Source organism: Manis javanica, chromosome 13 (assembly GCF_040802235.1).
Source record: "Manis javanica isolate MJ-LG chromosome 13, MJ_LKY, whole genome shotgun sequence".
NCBI classification, from domain to species: Eukaryota; Metazoa; Chordata; class Mammalia; order Pholidota; family Manidae; genus Manis; species Manis javanica.
In genome coordinates, this window is record NC_133168.1 from 80,829,793 (window position 1) to 80,851,045 (window position 21,253).

The following is a 21,253-nucleotide window of genomic DNA, read 5'->3' on the forward strand; positions in this document are numbered from 1 at the left end:
TGGCCACAGGCAACTTGGCCTGAGTTTTGGGACTTGAGGCAAAAGATGGAATGTTTTTCCAGGATATCTTGCAATCACAGAATTTAGCATTTCAGTATTTCTCATGATGTGATAACTATGCTACTTGCATGAAGGGACACTGGGCTATTTAAATAAAAATTGAAATACAGTAATTTGGAGCTGCTAAATTAGGCTTCAAGAAAAGTATGTTCCAATTCTGGGGTTTGGACATACTGTCATATTTTAGGAAAGCTGGCTAGACTTTTTGGACCATATCCCTAATTGAAAAATGGGTATCATACATGGAAAGATCTTAAAGAGCTGGTGATAAAGTGAAGAAAAATCCTGGATAAAATTGGAGGATTGTGACTTTGAGATAAGCATAAAGAGGGGAAAGTTTAAAAAATGGATTCACTCCTACTTTGTTTAATCTTTGCAATTCCCATCTTGCTTAGCAATTCTGAAGAGCATACCTGGATGGAGCTCCTTTGTGGTTCAAACATCTTCAGGTAGACCAGTGTGGTCAGAACAGCAGGAGTCATGAGTGCAAAGAAACGGAACAGGTGTATGGAAAGCCTACAATAATATGGCACAGCGTTAAGTATTCTGCATCTTCAGAAGAACCAGAGAATTGAATCTCTGGACCTGAAGACCATGGTGGGTGCAGGGCAGGCCCTGGGGTCAGACAGAGCTGGTGGGGACCCTGGCACCACCGCTTCCACAGGGGGGTGACCCTGGACAGTCACTGACCCCCAGAATCCCAGCCCCTCACCCTGGAAAATGAAAATAAAGACACTTGTTTTTCTATGAGCTCAGCCTTATTCTCAGGAGAAAGCTGACCTGCAGGTGTGAAATCTGTTATAAAATGTGCCTGATGACTTACATCATTATCCCCTTTTCCTCTCGCGATTGCCAGATGAAGCCAGACCATGAGCCCTGTCTCCGTGGCTGCTCGGAAGCACACACCAGTGCCTGAAGGCCCAGCCCCGCTGATGCCGCACCAAGACCTGCAGGTGACTCTGCTCATGTCCAGGGCTACTGAGTCTCCCATGAGGGCAAGTGCCTCGAGACCTTGCTGTGCTGACCCTTTGCGAGATTTCAAGACAAAACTAAATAACAAAAAGAAGTCAGAAGTTTTAACTCTTTAACAGAAATCCAAGAAAAATGAAAATGATTTGGAAACAGCAATATTTTAATGAGCCCATTTGACTCGTTGTCATTTACCCTGTCTGGAAAAGAAAATTAGTGATTTTCTGAACGTTCTTATGCCTGAAAGTGAAGCTAGTTCACAAAATAAAAACATACATGATCCAGTGTCAAAAACTGGTGATTTATAGAAATCACCCCCATTTATTTTTTTCTAACAAAGAGAAAAAACAAAACAAAACAAAACATGGTTCAGTAATTCAGTGTTTGGGTCACTGGCAAATACTGTCTGCATCATTCCAAACACATGCCCCTGGTGGGGCGCCCTGCGGCCCACAGTGGCGGCCCATGACCCTTCATGGTCCGAATAAAACAAGAGAGCCTGCCCGTGAAGGTCATGTGAGTTGAAGACAAGATGCCCCATCACAATGTGCAGAAAAAGAAGGCCCTTGAAAAATACTGGTTCTTCAGAGGGCTGAAAACGCTCCTGTTGTGTTGTTGTTTTGTTCCTTTTAATTGTTACTTTTTGGTTTGTGAAATGAACTGTTTTTGCCATAAGGGAGGAGAGGTATGAGTTTGAAATTGGAAACCAACAGGCCACCTGTTCATACAAACACTTTCCTCCCAAACATGCAGGTTTTTCCCCAAAAAACCCTCTTTCACGATTTTTGTTCCGGTTCAGAAAAGTAAAGAAAATGACTTCAAGTATTCAATTCCTATCAAAAATTGGTATCAAAAGTAATAAAGGACCTACTTTCTTTACAATTCCATTTAAAAAATAACTTAAGAAGCAAGAGGTCCGGCCCTTTACTTATATAAATACCACAGCATAACTAGAGTTTCTTAAGACAACGTGGAGAGGGGTCCGTGTTTAGCACCTCGATCATTGACCTTAGCGTGGGGAACGTCTCTGACACTGACGGAAGAGTCTTATAAGAAGGTGAAATACTGAAAAAGAAACACAGAGAAGGGGTATGAAAATTAGCACAATTTGACAAAAAAGGCAAAGCTTGTATTTATTCCTGCTATGACATTCCCTTTCCAACAGCCACACAGGCCCCGCGTCGGACGCTGTTAGAAAGGCAGGAGCTGTGGACACAGCCAGTCCTCCTACAGCATTTGAGGGACTCACACGAGCTGCCTGGCAGCGTGGCCAGCATCTTTAGGAAAGGAAACAAAACTCTGATCTACACTTGACTGCCCTTCACACACGTCCCGCTGGGCTGCGTGCTGGACTGGGGGTCGGGTCAGAGACCCAGGTGTCAGGCCGGCCAGCTCCTTCCAGGCTGGAGCCCCCTTCCCGCTCTGTAGTGACAGGAACGGTCCCTCACTCGTGTTGTTACATGAGTGCGGAAAGAGTAAGTATGTCATAGTGCGCTGGAAGCCATAGCCACACCCCTGTAGGTGGTGGTGGGGTTCTTTCTTTAAAGACTGGTTGAAAGATTAACATGGTAAAATTATGTCAAGTAGCAGAAACACAATCTCTTGCTTTTGGGTGATATTAATCCAACACATGTAACTAGTAAACCTGAACCAAGAACATTCTGGGACAGGTGTAACTGAAGAATGCGCATGACAAAGCTAATGGAATACTTGCAAATTGAACAAGAGTGTACTATGGACACAAATGTCTCCGTTTTAAATAGCACAAATCACTCAGCAATTTTTAGAGTGCTTGTTATGTCAAATAGACAAGGAAGGCACAGTTGGAGGTGGGCATGGTATAAACAACCATGGGGGGGGGAGCAAGGAAAAATAATGTCAGTGAGGTTTCATTTCATCTCAAATGTACACTCATCAGTGCCTCTGGAAAGAACAGCCAGGAAAGTTCAGAGTGTCTGGACTCCTCACAGGGCAAACTGTTAGGAACCCTTTCTGCCTAGTATTTACTGGCTCCCACATACTGTTTGCCTAAATTACAACAAAGTACCACCGTCTCAAAATCTAGAATGCAGTAAAAATGTAGCTGAATAGGCAAAGTCCTATCACTCCAAGTAAGTCTGAAATGGGTTCAGCTCAGTTTACAAATTCATTTCTAAATATTGAACCTAAGAGTTTGGTAATAAAGGATAAATTAGCCAAGAGAAATGAATATCTGATTACACAAGACACCTTCAACTTTTCTTTCACAAACTAGTTTCCTTATCTTTTATTCATTATTTATTTCTATCCATACATTGACCCTTCAAGGGGTCTTACCTGACAGAATATTTTAACCTTGAAAAAGTGGATTAAATTCATTGCATGATAAGAGCTCATGAGAATGAGTACAATTCCAGTCCGGGCAGCTCCCAAAGCAGCAGGAAGTCCCTTTCCTCCCTGTGTGATTGTCGGGTCCTTCTGCTGACCCCCAACAGGTAAGTTACCTTTTCAAGTCCATCCAGCTTTTAGCTATTTTGCTAAAGGCCTCTGAGCCAGGGGCTGTCATCGCTTCGAAGTCAACTAACTGAAAAAGAAGACATTTAGGAATGTAATTAAACATGGAGGAAAAAAAGGTTCACTTTGAGATCTGTTCAAAACTCATGTATCTTAACATAAAAATCCACAGATTGGGATTCAGACACACAACCACCCATTTGCCCTTCCAGTTCCAACGTACCTTCCCTTTGGGAATTTTTCCTGCGACCTCTTTTCCGCTTGCCATCACTGCTCCCACGATGACAGAGTAAGCTATCACACTGTTTAAACAGAGAACAAGTACCGGTCACTCCTGGCCTGCACACGGTCATCAAAGTAAAGCTCACCATGGATTTCCCATCATAAAAGATGAAAATTCTAAGAATTCTTTGGACATTAAACGTAAGAGTATTTTCATTTGTTTTAAAAAATATTTGCTAATTTGCTACTAATAAAAATATTTACAGACTTACTAATTTAAGAATAAAATGTGACCAAGAATATTTTTTCTGAGAAAGTGTTTCTTTTAATCAGGAGTTTTCTTCCCACTTGGTTTTTCTATCGTTATAAATTAGAGTTAAAAAAAAATCTGCCTGCTATTTTTAACAACTTCAGAGGGCTTGGCTTTAAAATACAATTTACTTTATAAATACAATCATACCAATCTGATTGTTTAAGCATTAACAATTTTGGCCCCCAAAGAAGTAAAGCAGAGTGCAGGGCGGAGTGCGGGGGGCGTGCACCGTGACGTGCGGGGGCGTGCAAGGCCAGTGCGGGGGTTGTGCAGGGCTGAGGGCGGGGATGTCACTACGGACTGCGGAGAAGTGCATGACGCCTGCGTGCGTCGCTGAGGAGAGGCGGCAGGTCCGGGCCTTAAGCACACCATGTTCAGAGGACACAACTAATGACAACAATGCTGACTTACAGTGATTACATTCCTATTTTGTTTTAATGTATTTTTAATATTACAACAAAACTGACTACCACATTTTGGAGTTTCACCTTCTAGACTAACAACTGAAGATAACAACATTCAAGTATATTATTTTAGCTAGTACATCTTAAATTCACTTATGAACTAGCAACAGCAGATGCCATTTATGTGATTTACTACACACAAAGTAAACTGCACTCGGTAAAAGAAAAAGAAAATACTACAGATGTCTCTTGCTTTGATGACACCTAAAAATTCCTTATATGAACGATAAATATCAAGAATTTATTTAAAATCATTTAAAAAGAGTGGAATGGTTTGTGACTCCAAAAGCATAAACATTAGGGCTGAAGTCAACTAATGGGAAAAACCTGGGCGAGGCGGGCGAGGAGGGCAGGCTGACAACCCGGCGAGTGTCAGAAACGTAAGTGTAGCAAGCACAGTGATTGCACACGGAAGGCCTTCAAAACATTTTTACTGGAAGAATGAATCCTTAGCTTGTAAAACCTGAGGACCCAAATTGGAACTGTCTTTCAAATTCTTCTGAAGATGTTGTGGATCAAGCAATTAATTTTGGGGGGTGGATTTTTGAATAAAAACAGAAGGGGGTTTCTTGCCATTGCCAGTAGTTTTGTATCCACACCCACAACAAGTAGTTTAAGCAAAAAAGACCACAATTTTCCAGTGTAAAAACTTAAAAAAAACTTTTAAACTGTAGGGTATCACTCACCTGGATCCTCTAGAGAGTGGCATCAAATTATAAAAGTAATAAACTAAGGATAAGATTAAGTTGCAAACAGCATCAGCCTCCTAGAAAAATAGAGACACATGCTCACAAACTGAAATACTAGATTATAAAGTTTTTTATTAGGCGACAAGGCACATAAGAATCAAGTACATCAGGAAAAGGATTATTCCTTCCTACAAGAACCTATTTTTCACATTCCTGAATATTTTATACTCTTTTGTCATTTTTTTCTAGTGAAAGGGTATACACACAGTTCAGCTTAGAGCAATATTTTCCCATTTGTTTTAAAACTGCAAGATTTTTCTAACATAAAAATGAATCTGTCTCCTTTAATGTGACTCGAAATGTCAAAATTTACATTGCGATTAAAATAAAACAAAGCAGTTATTGATACCAACTATGCTTTCTCAAACTGTGTGCCTCTCTACCCCAAGATTCTGATGTGATATTTTTGATAAATATTCTTTAATTATGTATGAACACTTAGATGCTTAATTGTAGGCATGAACTGATTAAATTCAAGAGAAATAAAGTGACTTCCCAAGACACAGGCACCTGTTCCCAAATGCAAGTGGCATGCCCACCATGCTCTCTGCACAGTGGCAGCTGCAGCCAGGAAGGTGACACACCACATCTTACCTCCAAGGAGGGCCCCTCAAGTCAGCGTGGGCAGCAGGGGGAATGCGCCACTAAGTGCAGCATAGGCCATTTTCATTATGGACCAACTTACTCATTTAAATCTTAATAAAACCTAAGCTTACAATAGTACAACATAGTAACCATATAAATTTTTCATTTCCCCTCCTCAGTTACTGCAGTTAGTAAAAATGGGAATTGTTCCTATAGGAATATTAAGGAAAAAATATTTGCAGGGCATCAATTAAAGCTGACTTCAAGCAGACGATGTATAATTCCAATGAAAGCACAGAGGCTTTAAAGAGTTCCCAGAAGGGTTATAGGGAGCATGGGTAACATGGAAACAGACAAAAACCTACCCCAAATTCTGATGAAAGAATTAGTACTTTTCCTTTTGCTGTTAGATCTTTATAAAGTGCATCTATTTCAGCATGATATAATTGAGTTCTTTCTTCTGTGGTTTGAGTTTCCACAGAAAATAGTATGTTTCCAACCCTAAAAATAAAAGAATGTGTGACAAAGGTATGTATTATAGAACTCAAAGAGCCGAACACAGAGAGCAAAAGAGGAAGCGAAGAGCGCGGTGATGGGGCGTGAGGCACATCTGCCAGTGTACCCTACCTTTCTGACTGCACACAGGTGTGGCGTGTATGCATGTTCTTCATGAAATAGGATGATTTTGCCCAGTCTAATCATACATGCTTATTATGTTAGCTTACACTAATGCAGGAGGAAACTACACACAGTAAAGGACGGATGCTGTACCATGAATGTCTTATCGGACAGCCACCCTACTATGGTCGGTGATTAGGAGCAAAGACTGTGCAGCGCGGGTTCAGACCCAACCACGCACTCCCTTTTTTCCAGGTTTCTGTGGGATGCTCGGCTCCACGTGAGGCTCCATGGAGGGCATGAATCTGATGCAACAGGTACTTACTGTAGATGCCAGCGGCGGAAAAAGAAGGACACAGCGCTGCGGCTGCCTTCACTGAGGGAGGGAGGGAGGCTGAGGCCACAAATGGCCAGGAGATCCTGCGCGGGGCCACTAACAGTTCATTAGGGGCCCAAAAACAGGGACAGTGGATCTAATTAGGAAGACAGGAAAGAAAACCGGAAGACGGGGCCTGATCTGGGGTAGTGAAGATGGGGATGGGAGGCGAAAGGCCCAGAGGCAGGAGCAGGTGGCCTCAGGGAGCGAGCAGCCCCGGGGAGCTGGCCAGCAGCGCTCCAGGAGGCACAGGGTTCAGGAGAGGCTAGCAGACGCCGCTGACCGAATGCCTCGAGCACCTGGCAGCGGGGCTGGTTCGGGGTTCAGAGGCAAGGCCAGGCTGCGGCCTGCAGGGCCTTTGGGAGGCAGGGACACCCACTGGCAGGGAGCCCCGGGGATGCTGGGGAAGCGCTGCTAAGCCACCTGGAGGCAGACCCAGGCCCTGGGCCTGCATGAGAGGCTGGAGGCTGAGGCGAGGAGGCCACACACAGGGTGAGGAGGGCAGCTGAAGGGGCTGCGGGTAGGGGGAAGGGGTTCCAGGTATTCTTCTGCCCAGGAATCCCACTTCTGCCTGGGAATGTAATCTGCGGGGACCTATATATGGTGGATGAGAATCATTTATATGTTAATAGCAAACCCTGGAGTTCCTTTTGGGGAGAGGATGGTCTTTACTGGAAAAGTACTTTGATACATGGCTTGGGGTAGAGATCCCAGGACATGGAAAAGTCACACACCTGAAGCTGTTAAACATGAGCCGTTTGCCCACGAAGGCCTCTGGAACCTGAACCTGACAGAGGGCCCCCTGCTGCGGGGGCAGCACATGCAGGGCAGAGCCTGGGGAGCAGAGGGCTGGGTGCACCACACCGCAGTGCCCGGCACGGGGTCCCAGAGACGGGCCGGCTGAGCGACTGGGTGCTGGGGGAGGGCAGCCCACGGGAGTTCGAGGCAATTCCACCCCAAAATCAAATGCTAGATATGGAAGCTCCTAGATGAAGTCTGGATAGCAGATCTAAATAAAACTGTAGTTAATGAGACATTCATGGTGGGGCAATTTATAAAGTGAAAAAATGGGAAATAACCTAACTGATCAGTAACAAAAAAGAATTAGGAGGAGAAACTCTACACAACACCCATGAAGTGGAAAACTATGCAATTATTGAAAATACTTCTAAGAACAGGATATGAGAAATATTCATGATAAAGTAATGGTAGGGGTGGAAGACAAACAGGTTCCAAACAGTATGTACAGCATAGTCTCAGTTTTTAAAGAAAATAATTTAGTGATTTTTGTTTTTATCTTTGCTTCTGTTACTCTACGTTTTCTATGCTGACTACTGTTCTTATAATGCATTTAAACCTGTATTTTTAAAAATCTTACAATGTTCTCCAGTATACCAATCTTCCATCTTTTTTCATTTTATTACTAAAAGGGTTCCCCACAATGAACTTCAAGAACCCAGAAGAATGCTTTCCATGAACCACATCAGACATTATACTTAATATCTAGGAAGTCAGATTGAGCACAGTCCAAAAATATATTCTGCTAGCATAAGACTCTAAGTATCATGTTAAAAAAGTAACTGGTTATAGTGACATGCTGTACTTTGACCATTTTTATGTCAGGATGAAGCAAAAGGCCAGCACGCTGACCCTCCTGTAACAGGAGGCACACTTGCTTCCCAACACCGGCCCCCTTTATACCTTTACCCAGGGAGCTTACGTACTTGTCTCCTGTGATTGTGATGGTGAATCCATCATACTCCTTCCCTGGATCCTTGAGGCTGGGAACTTTTGTGTTCACAGTGAACCCATCCTTCGTTTTAGTATTAAACTGCTTTCAGGGAAAAAGAAAATTCACATTACTAGTGAAAAATTTATTGTAAACCCCAACTGCTACTACGCAGTGCAGACTCCGACTTGCATGTTTTTAAGAAGGGTACAGAAAGCCCTGATGCAAGAGACCGTGTGTTCTCTGGTTCGGCAAGTGGCCAAGGACATCTCTGCCTGGTCCCCGCCTGCCCACCCACAGACTCCAGGCCCACATTTCACTGCCTGGGACCCCTGCCAGAGGGCAGCGAAGAACCTGGGCACAGAAGGCTCATGGGCTCCCATACTCAGCAGAGCTACTACTGCTCACTTCGGAGAGTGGCCCTTGGATCTTTCTCATGTTTACCTTGCTTGGCAGCAACTCTGATTCTTAGCAAAAGAATTGTACCCAATATCCTGTGACTCAAAAAGCACCTTTGGGCATGCCTGTGCTCCTTCAAAGTAGAATTTGATTTTTCTGAAAAGTACTCAGAGTTATATTTTTCAGCTGGAGAATTTACACACACACACACACACTCAAACTCCACAGACTCTAGGGAAGCATGTCAAAGGAAGTGTGCAGAGCTATGAATACCCCTCAGGAGTGAAGAGAAAGAAAACAGGTTCAGAAGTCAGCTTTTTGTTTAAAACATCTTGGACAGAGCTGAAATGCCACTAAATAGGTTTTGTCATTACTCTAGAAAAATCCTCCCCAAATTCAGTTATTTTGCATTGCTAAATTTAGGATTCTTATAGGATTTTATTTTTTTCATGATTGATGGACTTGAATAAGAGAACCAATGATAAAATAAAAGGTGATGTTTCACATAAGACACCGCTGGGGGAAGGCTGTCTAAGGTCAGCAAGGCCCAGCAGGTGTTCAGTAATGGGCCAGAGGAGGGAGGGTGGGATGGACGTGAGCAGACAGCACAAGAGGTGGAAGAAGGAGTGGGCACTCAAACAAGGAGCGTCCTTCATGAAGAAAAGCACTTTTAGTGGAAGAAATGTGTTAATGCCCACAATCTCATTCATTCATTCTTTATTGAAGCATAGTTGACGTATATTAGTTTCAGGCCCACAACATAGCAATCTGGCAATTATAAAACGTTCACCGCAGTAAGTCTATTTACCATCTGTCACCACACAAAGTTGTCAGAGTATTACTGACCACATTCCTTAAGCTGCGTGATTCATTCCCAGGACTGACTGACCTTATAACTGAAAAGTGTGCACCTCTAATCACCTTGACCTATTTTGCCTATGCCTATTCCTGCTCCTTCTTGGCAACTACCAGTTGGCTCTCTGCATTTCTGCATTTGTTTTTTTCTTTTTATTGTTTGTTTGTTTTTGTAATTTAGGTTTTTTTTAGATTTCACATATAAGTGAGATCATGCGGTATTTTTCTCTCTTATTTCACTTAGCATAATGCCCTCAAAAGTTCATCAATATTGTCCCAAATAGCACGATTTCATTTTTTTATGGCTAATATTCCATTATGTACACACACCCCAAATCTTCTTTATCCATTTATCAATCTGTGGACACTTAGGTTGCTTCCATATCTTGGCTACTGTAAATAATGCTGCAGTGAACACAGGGGTGAATATATCCTTTCAAATTAGTCATTTTGTTTTCTTCAAGTAAGTACCCAGAAGTGGAATACCGGGTCATATGGTATTTCCACTTTTAATTTTTTTGAGGAACCTCCACACTGTTTTCCATAGAGGCTACACCGATTTACACTCTCACCAACAGTGCACGAGGGTTCCCTCTTCTCCGTGTCCTTGCCAACTTTGTTACTGCTTGTCTTTTTGATAGTGGCCATTCTGACTGGTGTGAGGTGATATCTCATTGTGATTTTGATTTTCATTTCCCTGGTGATTAATGATGCTGAGCATGTTTTCATGTGCCTGTTGGCCATCAATATGTCTTCTTCGGAAAAATGTCTATTAAGGTCTTCTACCCATTTTTTAATTGGATTACTTGTGGGGATTTCTTGGTGTTGAGTTTACGAGTTTTTATCTATTTTGAGTATCAGTCATTTATCAGGTGTATCATTTACAAATAATTCCCCCAGACAGTAGGTTGCCTTTTTGTTTTGTGATGGTTTCTTCCTCTGCAGAAGCTTTTGAGGTTGCTATAGTCCCCACTTTTTATTTTTGCTTTTGTGTCCCTTGCCAGGGGAGACATGTCCAGAAATGTATTCCTAATGCCAAAGTCCCAGTTTACTGTTTACATTTTCTTCCCAGTCTTATGGTTTCGGGTCTTCCATTTAGGTCTTCAATCCACCTCGAGTTTGTTTTTGTGTATGCTGTAAGAAGTGATCCGGTTTCACTGTTTGGCAGGTGGCTGTCAAGTTCTCCCAAAGCCACTTACTGAAGAGATGGTCTTTTCCCCATGGTCTATTCTTGCGTCCTTTGTTGTAGATTAACTGACCGTGCTCATCAATACCAGTAAGACCTTATAGGTGATCACCAACTTGGCGAGGTGAGGTCCTGGCGTAAGTCAGCAAGTAGGAACGGGGACAGAGGGCTTCATAACTTGCAGTCAGTAAGCTGCTTGAGGGGAGCCAGGTGTATTTTAAGGTGGTTCTTCACCAAAAGCATGTTGTATATTTCAGGGAAGCTGTCACCAAGCACTTTAACCTGAAGGCATTTTTTTATATACTTCCATGCATGCCTTTAAAAATGCCAATATATCCATAATCTTGGGTGAGAGCTAGGAGTCCACAGCTGGGGTGGGATGGTCACCTCCAGGCAGCAACATCACACTGGGAGGAGGGCCCTAGGCCCGTGACGCTTGGCCTCTCAGCTGCCCCAAGTAAATTTTCTGTTGGGTGAGTCCCAGTGGCTCTCAGCAAAGCTGCTCTGCCCTCTGGGGGGCATGTGGAGCATTTATGGGAGAGTCTGTGGCTACTGTGACTGGGTAGGGGGGTGGCCAAGACTACTGGATGTCCCCAAGTGCACGGTGTATGGCTTCCAACATCCGACTGGACTTTCACGTAGACCAAGAACTTGTTAATAATTTAACAGTTACCCAGGACTGGAACCAGAATGTTTTACATTTATACCCTAAATACTTGTTACATAGCTTTAAGACACACTGAGTTTCCCAGTAATGCACATAGCATATAAACTGAGGAAAAAGTATATATCATATATGATTTGGAAACTTACTAAGCATAGTTAACCATTTCAGAAAACCACATCACCAGCGACATAGTGACTCACAATACGGGCTGCATCTGTAGCTGTCGTGGTCACAATTTTACACACAGATGTGAGCAACTGGCTACTTCTTCATGGCTTCTCATTATGAAGACATGCCTGAATGCTGACATGCTCTTCTATTATAAACCACTTACATTTCACAACTTCTTTATGGCACTGTGGTGACTTTTTAAAGAATTTTCTGAGGTGTGATGTATTCTCTATGAATTCCACGTTAGTGCAGTGAGTGGGTCATCTGATGGTGCTCACTGAGTGAATACAGTGGCTTGTGGGGACCGCAAGCCCCCGTGCCAATCATCAGACCCTCCCAGCAGCCCCTGTGTCGGTCCGGCCAGAAGCACCGCTCTTCAGCACGGACAGAGGCCTGGGGCTTGCCAGTCATTTTCCTCAGATTCAAAAGGTTCTGATATTGATATCACCACACCTACTTTTCATTAGTATTTGCCTGTATGTCTTCCCCCTTCAACTTTTTAAAAGCCGTTTTGTTATAAGTGCCTTCTCTCAACAGACCACTGATGGACTTTAAAACCCAATCAAGTCCTCAGTCTTTCAAAAGGGGATCTGTTATCAATGTCACGCTGAGACTTGTCCCGGCCATCACATATATTTCCTACACATCTTATTTCTCCTCCCCTTTTTATATGCTATTAGTTGAACTGTTTTCTTTATTCCATTTTCCCATTTCTATGGTTTAGAAGATTGTGTATCCCATCTCTATTATTACCATGTTTACATTTTTAATATGGACATTTTGAACTTCCATTTTTCTGTCAATATTATGGGTCAGTGAGTGATTATATTCTCTCACTGAAGCTGTAAGAACCCTAGTACATTTTTACATCCTCTTTCCTCAACCTCTAATATGTTGACATTATTTAGCATTTTAATTTCTGACAACACATATTTTTTAACATTATGCATTAGCAATTGATTTCATTGGCTAATTTCTCCCTACTATTTCTTATATCTTGTTTTCTTTTCTTGGGATCATTTAGTGAGAGTACATATATCCCTGGAGCATTTTGACAAAGAGGATCTAGGCTTGAAGAAATTTCTAAATAACTGTGTTAGAAACATTGTTTCCTTTACCCTGATACCTGGACGTTGGTTTGGTCGGTTCAACTAAATTTTCCTTATCTTTTAAAATTCACTATTGCTGGAAGAGGTCAAGCATCAGTGGGTTTTCTTCACTTAGTATTTCATGTTTTTTTCCTTTTCTGAAACCTTGGAGATTTTCTCTTTACTCTTTGTGTGTGTACGTTACACCATACATAACATCTGCCACTCTGACCCCCTGTAAAGTCGCCTGGCACTCGGGACATTCATGCTGACCTCTGGGGGCACGCGGCTCCCGCCTCCGCGTCAGCCCTGCAAGTTCCAGTCCCCCAGCTGGGCCCAAACTCCACTCCTGCCCCTTAGCTCAGCAGCACCACCGGACTCTACCTGGGCTTCCACATACCTGTGCAGCAGGAAAGCTGGGGTGCAAATGGGGCCCCCCTCCTGTGTCTCCTTCCTCTCAAGAATCAGTCTTTAATAGCTGCCTTGTATTTTACACAGTTTTAGGATCATCAGAGTGTGGAAGGGCAGTCAAGTTACCCATTACTCCACTGCGGCCAGAAGCAGAATTCAATTATGTGTATTTTTAAGTTCTCTTTGTTCCCTGTATCGGCTGCTTCCTCAGAGATCTGCCTCTGTGCTTGAGCGTCGCGCTTGGGCCTCACTTTGTTGGTTATTAGGCAGAGTGAGTTTGTCTTAGTGCTCTCCAGTAGCACGCTTTCTTAATGTTAAACCTCTTATAGCATAGTATTAATAAACATGAATTTAACAATTATGAGCGCTTTTCTAGAAAGTGCTGTGCTTTTAATTTTTTTCCTAGAAACATCTACTGCATGCAATTCTGATGATAAATTTACCTTCATGATTGGAAGAAGGTCTTCTACTTTGTGTACCTTTTCCAGAGCTTCTCTAACTTCTAACAGTCCTTTGGGATTATTAGCTCTTAAAAAGAGAGAGAAAGAGAGAGAAATGGAAACTAAAATTAATACAGTGATGTGACAATTCATTATGCTATTACCTTTAATTTAAATAAATCCCTAATTATGAGTACCTCAATATTTGAAATGGTGGGCCACAACTGAAGTATCTAAATAGCAGGATGGTTTAATCCTGATGAGTTCTGGGCTGCAGATGAGACCTAAGGAAACAGACAGCAGCCCAACTAGAATGTAAAATAGGGAAAAACATGATGGATTGTCAGCCCATGTTTTGTGTAGATGTGTACGGGTCTGGGCTGGTCATGAAACCTTGATTCTCCCATTCCAGCTCTGAAATTAGAAGTAAATGTTTTTTCTTTCTACAATTGCTCAAATGAAAGAAGTATCCTGCTAGCTTTTCATGACAAGTTTACATGTACTTAGTGATACCTAAGCATTCAGATTCCTCTTCCCCAGTGTTCTGTTCACTGTTATATCTACACCATCCTGCCTTCCAGGCAAGGAGAATGAGTAGTAAGGCTGAAATCCTTAAGTAAGAAACCCAAAGAAAGTGCACTGAGCATTGACTCCCCTATACAGAATTTTATTGTTGTTAACAACCATCTGATCAATAAATATGAGAGATGCCCTCTCAAAAAAAAAAAAGAAACCCAAAGAAACACCCTGCTTTTTCGAAGAAAGAGACTAGAAAAGTCACAATACTGTCTGTAAGATTAAAAACACTCAGTTGAGGTTCATGGATTTTGTGAAGCCATTAAAAATGAAGTTGATAAGTTATTAGTAAAGACATTATGATCCTAGACACTATGTAGAAATTTGAGATACTTAGTCTGTTAATAGGCTTAGTTTTCAAGTTTTATAAATACAATTAATGTAAAATATAGGAAATCTATCTATCCATTATTTTGAGAAAGAAAACTGAAGGATTACCCATGATAAACCAGAATTCTATCTTTAATAAAATGAAGAATTTTCTCAAAGTACTCCAGGTATCTCATGTTAATCACCTGACCCCTGCAAGAAAAAAAAAATTGAGTCGCTTTACAAAGGAATATGGTCCAAACAACATCTAATTTCAAAGTTAATTCAAAGAACAATAAGAACTGAGCGTATACAGCAAAAAAGTCTGGGAAATTCGCTTGTTTGTAAGCAATGAATGGGAGAAGCAAAGAACTGTCTTAGCAAGATCACTCATCAGCTCATGGAACTTATTCTGATGCTTCTTCTGGTAGGAATGGCACCAAACTCTGCCCAAGAGATGCCCAAGGGGGGGAAAAATCCTCAGGCACCTAAGTGAGGGTCAGACGTTCATGCCGGTTCCCTGTACGGATCCCTTCACTTTCAGCAACACGCCTCCTCCGCCTGCTTGGTTCTCCTGATAGCATCACCTGCTGGTACTCTTTCGCTTGTCTAGCTGACCAACAGTCTTCACCTCCTCTCTCCACTCTGCATATTTATCACCTTCCTCACATTTCTATCTCCATGGACCATTTTAAAATCTCTTTCCCAGAACTTCAAGTACAGCCAACATGTTGATGGACATGTCCAGCTGATGTGTGTGCATACAGCATCCAAACGCTCCCTGGACATCACTCCCTGGATCCCCCAGAGGCATCTCGAACCTCAAGTTCATGGATTGGAATTCACTCCTGGAACCACACCTTCCCCAGCCTTGCTCCAGACCCTGAATTACTACACAGCTTTCTAACCACTTCCCTTGCCTCGAGGGAAGTCGCTGTGCCCTCGCTAATCCCTTCTGCCACCTGCAGCCACGGATCATCCTCATGTGCAAATCTGATGGCACTTCTCTACATACAATCTCTGAATCGCTCTCTGTTATCTTCAGGAAAAAAAGAATGCCTTAGCATGGAGTATAAAGTTATATTTTGGGGAAAAATTTATTTATATTTTGGTCTCTGCCTGTCTTTCCAGCCTTGATTCTGGACAGTCCCTCCATGGCAGACGGATCGCCAGCCACACACTCCCGACCGCGCCGCATTCACTTGCAGCCCAGGCCTTGCCTACCTCTCTGCTTTCCATCTTGCCAAAGAGCCCAGCATCACCTGAAGGCTGGACTGGGCAGCCCCATTCTATATCCCCCAGGCGTCCTGCAGACATGGCCACACTACTCTCCACATGCTACACAGTAGTTCACTGGTCTCTGCTCCTCACGGGGCTCTGGTTCCTGAAGCCCTGGCTGTAGCTCATGTCTCACCACCAGCGCAGAGCACAGCGCTGCCTCCAGTACAGTGGCCTCCAGTACAGCTGGTTGAGGCTATTTATAAATGTCACAAATCATTCCATGGGAAACGAGGATACACAAGCCACTTGGAGAAAATAAATTTGTTTTCTAGAAATTAATAAAAAATGTTTTAATGACATTTCTATTAGACTTAAATGTCAAAGTTGTATAAAATAGTATTTTCTGAATCAGGTTTCTGGAACCAGAAGCATTTTAGATATGACACAACTAGCACATTAGTAAATTTTATCTAAAATTAAATCCAGCAGCTCCCATTGAGGCTGATGTTCTCCAATATTTGTTCATCATTTTTCCAGAGGTGAGCAAGCACATGAAGGGTGGGGTAAGGAGTCAAGTGGGTCACCCACGTCCCTAAACTGCAGGGCCTTTGGATAAAACAAATGTCCATCAATTCGCCCAGCTCAGCCTCCCAGGAAGGCAGCCGAGTGACCAGACAGTTAATGACCCAAACGCTCTGAGTGTGGGTGGTGGGTAGGCGAGCCATTCCCCCACCACACACATCAGAGAATTCTGAGTCACACAGTACCATCAGGTTACTATGGTAAATGTAACGTTCTCCATATGATTACTTTCTATGATGTTTTATGGCCTTTAAAGACCGATGTCCTAGGCAAAAATCTGGCAGTCGTCCCTCCCTCCAGTTAAGCTCTCAATCAAAGGGAAGAGCCATACACTACAGCTCCTTCTGCCACGGGAACAGGGGCAGGACCTCATGTGTATGTGCCCTCGCCACAGAGTCACCAGGAAGGAGACATGGGTCACTCATGGCCTCCATGACCTATTTAGAATAAACCCCCATGAAAACGGGAAAGAGGCACTGAAGGTTCATACCTGATTAAGTTGATGTGGTTGTTAAAGCCTCTGCTGAGACTTCGTGCTGGCATTTGATCCAGCCACAGCACTGGCTGGTCGGGGTCAGCAACCCTACAAGACAGGGCGTGTCAGAGATGGGGACCTTATCCACCTACCAGTGTTAAATAGCACTAAGAATAAACATGTAGCCCATCAGTAGATGAATGGATAAAGAAGGTGCGGTACATATACACAGTGGAATACTATTCAGCCATAAGAAAGGAACAGATTCCACCATTTGCAACAACATGGATGGAGCTAGAGGGTATTATGCTCAGTGAAATAAGGCAGGAGGAGAAAGACTCTCATTTGCAGAATATAACAATGAAGCAAAAATGAAGGAACGAAACAGTAGCAGACTAACAGACTCCAAGAAGGGACTAGTGGTTACCAAAGGGGAGGGGAGGGGTGGGGGACGGCAGGTGGGGAGGGAGGGGGAGGGAGGGAAAAGGGGATTGTGGGGTATCATGAACAGTGCACATGGTGCGTGGGGGGTCCCAGGGAAGACAGTGTAGCTCAGAGAAGACAAATAGGGACTCTGTGGCATCTAATACACTGATGGACAGTGACTGCAATGGGGTATATGGGGGAGACTCAATAATAAGGGTGAACGTAATAACCACATTGTTTTTCTTGTGAAACCTTCATAAGAGTATATATCAATGACACCTTAATAAAAAGCAAAAAAAAAAAAAAAAGAATAAACATGTAGAAGTCTGCAAAAATGGGGAGAAAGCAATTGCTCAGTCCATTACATCTAAAAATATGAAACACCGGCCTACAAACTGTAAACAGAGGTTCCAACTAGACCAAGTAAAAAGTCAGTGCAGGTTTACTAGCAGAGCAGTATTTTCTCATGTAAATGATCTTCAGTGGTTGCCCCCCTCAGAGTGGCTGTGTACACCTCCCCTACAGAGGGCCTGGTACACTGAAGTCCACTCAAAGGCAGCACAGCAATGGGGTGCTCTTTCAAAGAGACTGCTTTTTCTAAAGTATTTCACTCAAAAGTGTGCATGGAGACATGACAATAGTCACTTCTTATTTCATAAATGTGAGCTAACTGTTTTTCAAGGAATAATGACATCAGCAATTTCTGAGAAAAACTTTGAGAGGAAACATGACCTACAAAGCTTATTGTTAGTAAACAAAACAGGATTCAAGCGGAGGCTTACACTATCTTACCGTGAAAGGCCTTCTAGTTTATGTTCACTTAAATGTTAGTTACCGTCTCCACTTCACTGCGATGTCAAACATGTCTCTCCACTGCATCAGCCGTGTTTTTCCATTCATTCGAACCTTCGAGTTGGTCCATGTGCGCTGTACAGCTTGCATGACTTCCAAAGCTGCCAAACCCATGGCTAAAGGAAGGAAATAATGAGAAAATTTGTCAGCGTACATTAGAGGGACTGATTTTCGTCTACTTTACAGGGTCTCAGGGGTAACACCAGGGTCATTATATAAAGAAAGAATCACAGGTATTGGTAATTTAACAAGACCAGAGATACATGACAGCCATGATGGCCCTACTAAAGCTAAATTCCATCAGAGGAAACTAGAGACACCCCACAGTTGTCTCCTCCCAACTCTGCCTCCTACCAAAGCAACTGGAGCTTCAAATTCTCCCTTACTTCCACAGTGAGGAAGTAGCTCCCATGGGTAAGCTTTCTGGTCTACAGTGATGACCTTATGGCCTATAGTCTAGATCTACACTACAGCAATGGCACAGAAGGCACGGCTGGAATCTGTCTTCCTTCTAAATTCAGTATGAATGAATCTATACATTTCTGTTCTGCTCACGTGAGATTTTAAGTAAGCACAAGTGCCTTTTTCAAAGCATGACATGGTTTAACAATCCTTGCTCTTATGTCAGAAGCATTTCCATTTCCGGGTGGTTTCAGGATACCTCTGTGTATTCTCTTGTTTGGCAGGAAACCAGGTGTTTCGTATTGCATCAGTGATCCCATACGATCAGCTACACAGATCAGCTCCTGTACCTCGGGCTTATAACTCTCAAAATTCTGATGTAACACGTCTCTGGAAGAAATATAACGTGCATGATAAGGACTTTTACAACAGATGTCTGGTAATCCAATTTCACCTGAAAAGCAGTCACTTCATCCACTGGAAAACTAATCAAGAAACCTATGACTGCAGAATCTTTACTTCACTGCTCTGCACCCCACCATACACAAATTAAAAGATGGAATCTTTGTGAGTGTGTGTGTACAATACAATTACTATCACATGCTTGTTGGTAACACTGGTAACCAGCGTGCAGTTCAGCAAGCATCCCTGACCGTGACTTGCTTTGTAAGCTTCTGCAGAATCCATAACCTGCAAGGACTGCTCTTTTCAACAAGCAACCAGACCGTGGCCGTACATCCACCCTCTGTGCCTGCCCCAAGTTGTATGACACACGTACACCCAGAATGGTGTGGGCGACTGGCTGCTGGTCAGCTGCCAACCTGCTTGAAGTTTTTGTAACACAGATTGCAATTCTAAGTTATAGGTTACGTTGAGGTCCCCAAGACCACAGGTCTGGTGATTCACTAGAGTATTCACAGGACTCAGCGTACAGTTTTCCTCATGGCTGTGATTTATTACAGCAAGAGGACACAAGCACAATCATTGAAGGGAAAAAGTACCCGGGGCGAAGTTGAAGGACACCAGGCACAAGCTTCCCAGACTCCTAGGAGACGCCCAGGCTTGACCTTCTCATGTGAAATGCTGCCGGCCAGGGATGCTCACTAGACACTCAGTGCCCAGGGATTTTACTGGGAGCTGACCACGGAAGCAGCCTCTGCCTGGCAAGTACCCAAATTCTAGACACCCAGATGGAAAAGTAGGTGTTTAGCATAAATCCTGTTGTTTGTACAAACTGCTTAGGCAGAGAGAAGCACTCATCAGTCCTGGGAATGGCAGGGACCCTCCCAGCTGCCAGCCAAGGGCTGGCCTTACAAGTGGGCCTTCCCAAGAGCAGCAGCTCGGCCTGCTGTGCAAACTCTTCTCTGCAGATTGGTATTTCTCTAAAGATGGACAGCAGAGAATGTATACAACCTCTTTGAGCAGTCTATTTTCTTCCTATTACTTTTGGCTGTGTAATTACTGACAGAGGCAAAAGCATATAAACTTGGTACCTGACTTAGGAACCAAAACATTATATGGGTCTATCTGCTCATATATCACTTTCTTGTCCTACCCTCCTGCCTCCCAGCAAGAGGTCACTTATCTTGAATTTTGTGTTCATGATTTCCTCACCTTAAAAAAAAAAAAGTATATATATGTATATCCCTACACAACATATTCTATAGCCTTGTTTATGAGCTTGATGGGAAAAATGGCATGACATTGCAGTCTATTGTTTTTATTCAACATTGTAAGATCGATCCACATCGTGTGCGGGTCGTTGGTTTATGCTGCTGTGTGATGTCCCACTGTGTGACTGCGTCACATTTATCCATTCTGCTCACGGACATTTGGAATGACTTCCGGTTTTCAGCTGTGAGCAGAGACGGCTTGCAGAAGTCTCCTGTCAGATATGCGCTCAAGTGCAGTGTTCCCTACCGAATATACGTACAGACATACGTGAGCGAAGAACTGCCAGACTGTTGGATGTGGAAATGTCCAACTTTACAGGATAAGGACAAACTCCAGGCCAGAGTGGCTGTTAGCAAGTTACAGTCTCCCCAGGAGGATAGAAAATTTCCCTTTGATCCCCCTCTCATCATTATTACTATTATTAGACTTTGTAATATTTGTTCATCTAGTGGGTGAGAAATCCCACATGGTTTTATATATTTATGAACTGAAGCATCTTTTCATATGTTTATTTGCCATTCATGTTTTCCCCTTTTTGAAATTACCTATTAATGTCTTTTACACATTTTCCTATTGCTTGCTTGGCTTTTACTTTTTAATTGGTAGAAATTGTTCATAAATTCTGGATTCTCAGGTCACAGGTTGCAGGTACCTCTGCAGAGTTTGGGCTTATTTTTTCACTCTTCATGGTGTCATTCGAGAACGACAGTTCTCAGGTTCAATGTAGTCCAATTTTGTTTTTATTAAGGTATCATTGATATACAATCTTATGAAGGTTTCACCTGAGCAACATTGTGGTTACTACCTTCCCCACTATTATCAAGTCCCTCGACCTACCCCATTTCAGTCACTGTCCTGGGCATGGCAGGGACCCTCCCAGCTGCCAGCCAAGGGCTGGCCTTACAAGCGGGCCTTCCCAAGAGCAGCAGCGTAGTGGTATG

The 21,253-nt window shown here is 43.0% G+C and overlaps 1 protein-coding gene across 9 annotated transcripts in view; it reads right to left on the reverse strand.

Moving 5' to 3' along the window:
• Window positions 1–1,311: 1,311 nt before the first annotated feature.
• TTC13 (tetratricopeptide repeat domain 13) overlaps window positions 1,312–21,253 on the reverse strand; it is an 86,388-nt gene continuing 66,446 nt past the window's right edge. For 4 of the 9 annotated variants that reach the window (XM_037020918.2, XM_037020916.2, XM_037020914.2 and 1 more), the window contains 11 exons: window positions 18,898–19,028; window positions 18,220–18,352; window positions 16,974–17,066; window positions 14,810–14,893; window positions 13,799–13,883; window positions 8,574–8,683; window positions 6,221–6,356; window positions 5,208–5,287; window positions 3,746–3,824; window positions 3,513–3,592; window positions 1,312–2,094 (listed from right to left, as the gene is read on the reverse strand). In XM_037020918.2, coding sequence (XP_036876813.2) covers window positions 1,980–2,094; window positions 3,513–3,592; window positions 3,746–3,824; window positions 5,208–5,287; window positions 6,221–6,356; window positions 8,574–8,683; window positions 13,799–13,883; window positions 14,810–14,893; window positions 16,974–17,066; window positions 18,220–18,352; window positions 18,898–19,028 — 1,126 coding nt within the window. In that variant the 3' untranslated portion in view covers window positions 1,312–1,979. Of the gene's footprint in view, window positions 2,095–3,512; window positions 3,593–3,745; window positions 3,825–5,207; window positions 5,288–6,220; window positions 6,357–8,573; window positions 8,684–13,798; window positions 13,884–14,809; window positions 14,894–16,973; window positions 17,067–18,219; window positions 18,353–18,897; window positions 19,029–21,253 lie in introns of those variants that run through there. The other 5 variants (XM_037020917.2, XM_037020915.2, XM_037020913.2 and 2 more) reach the window with 3 other exon arrangements.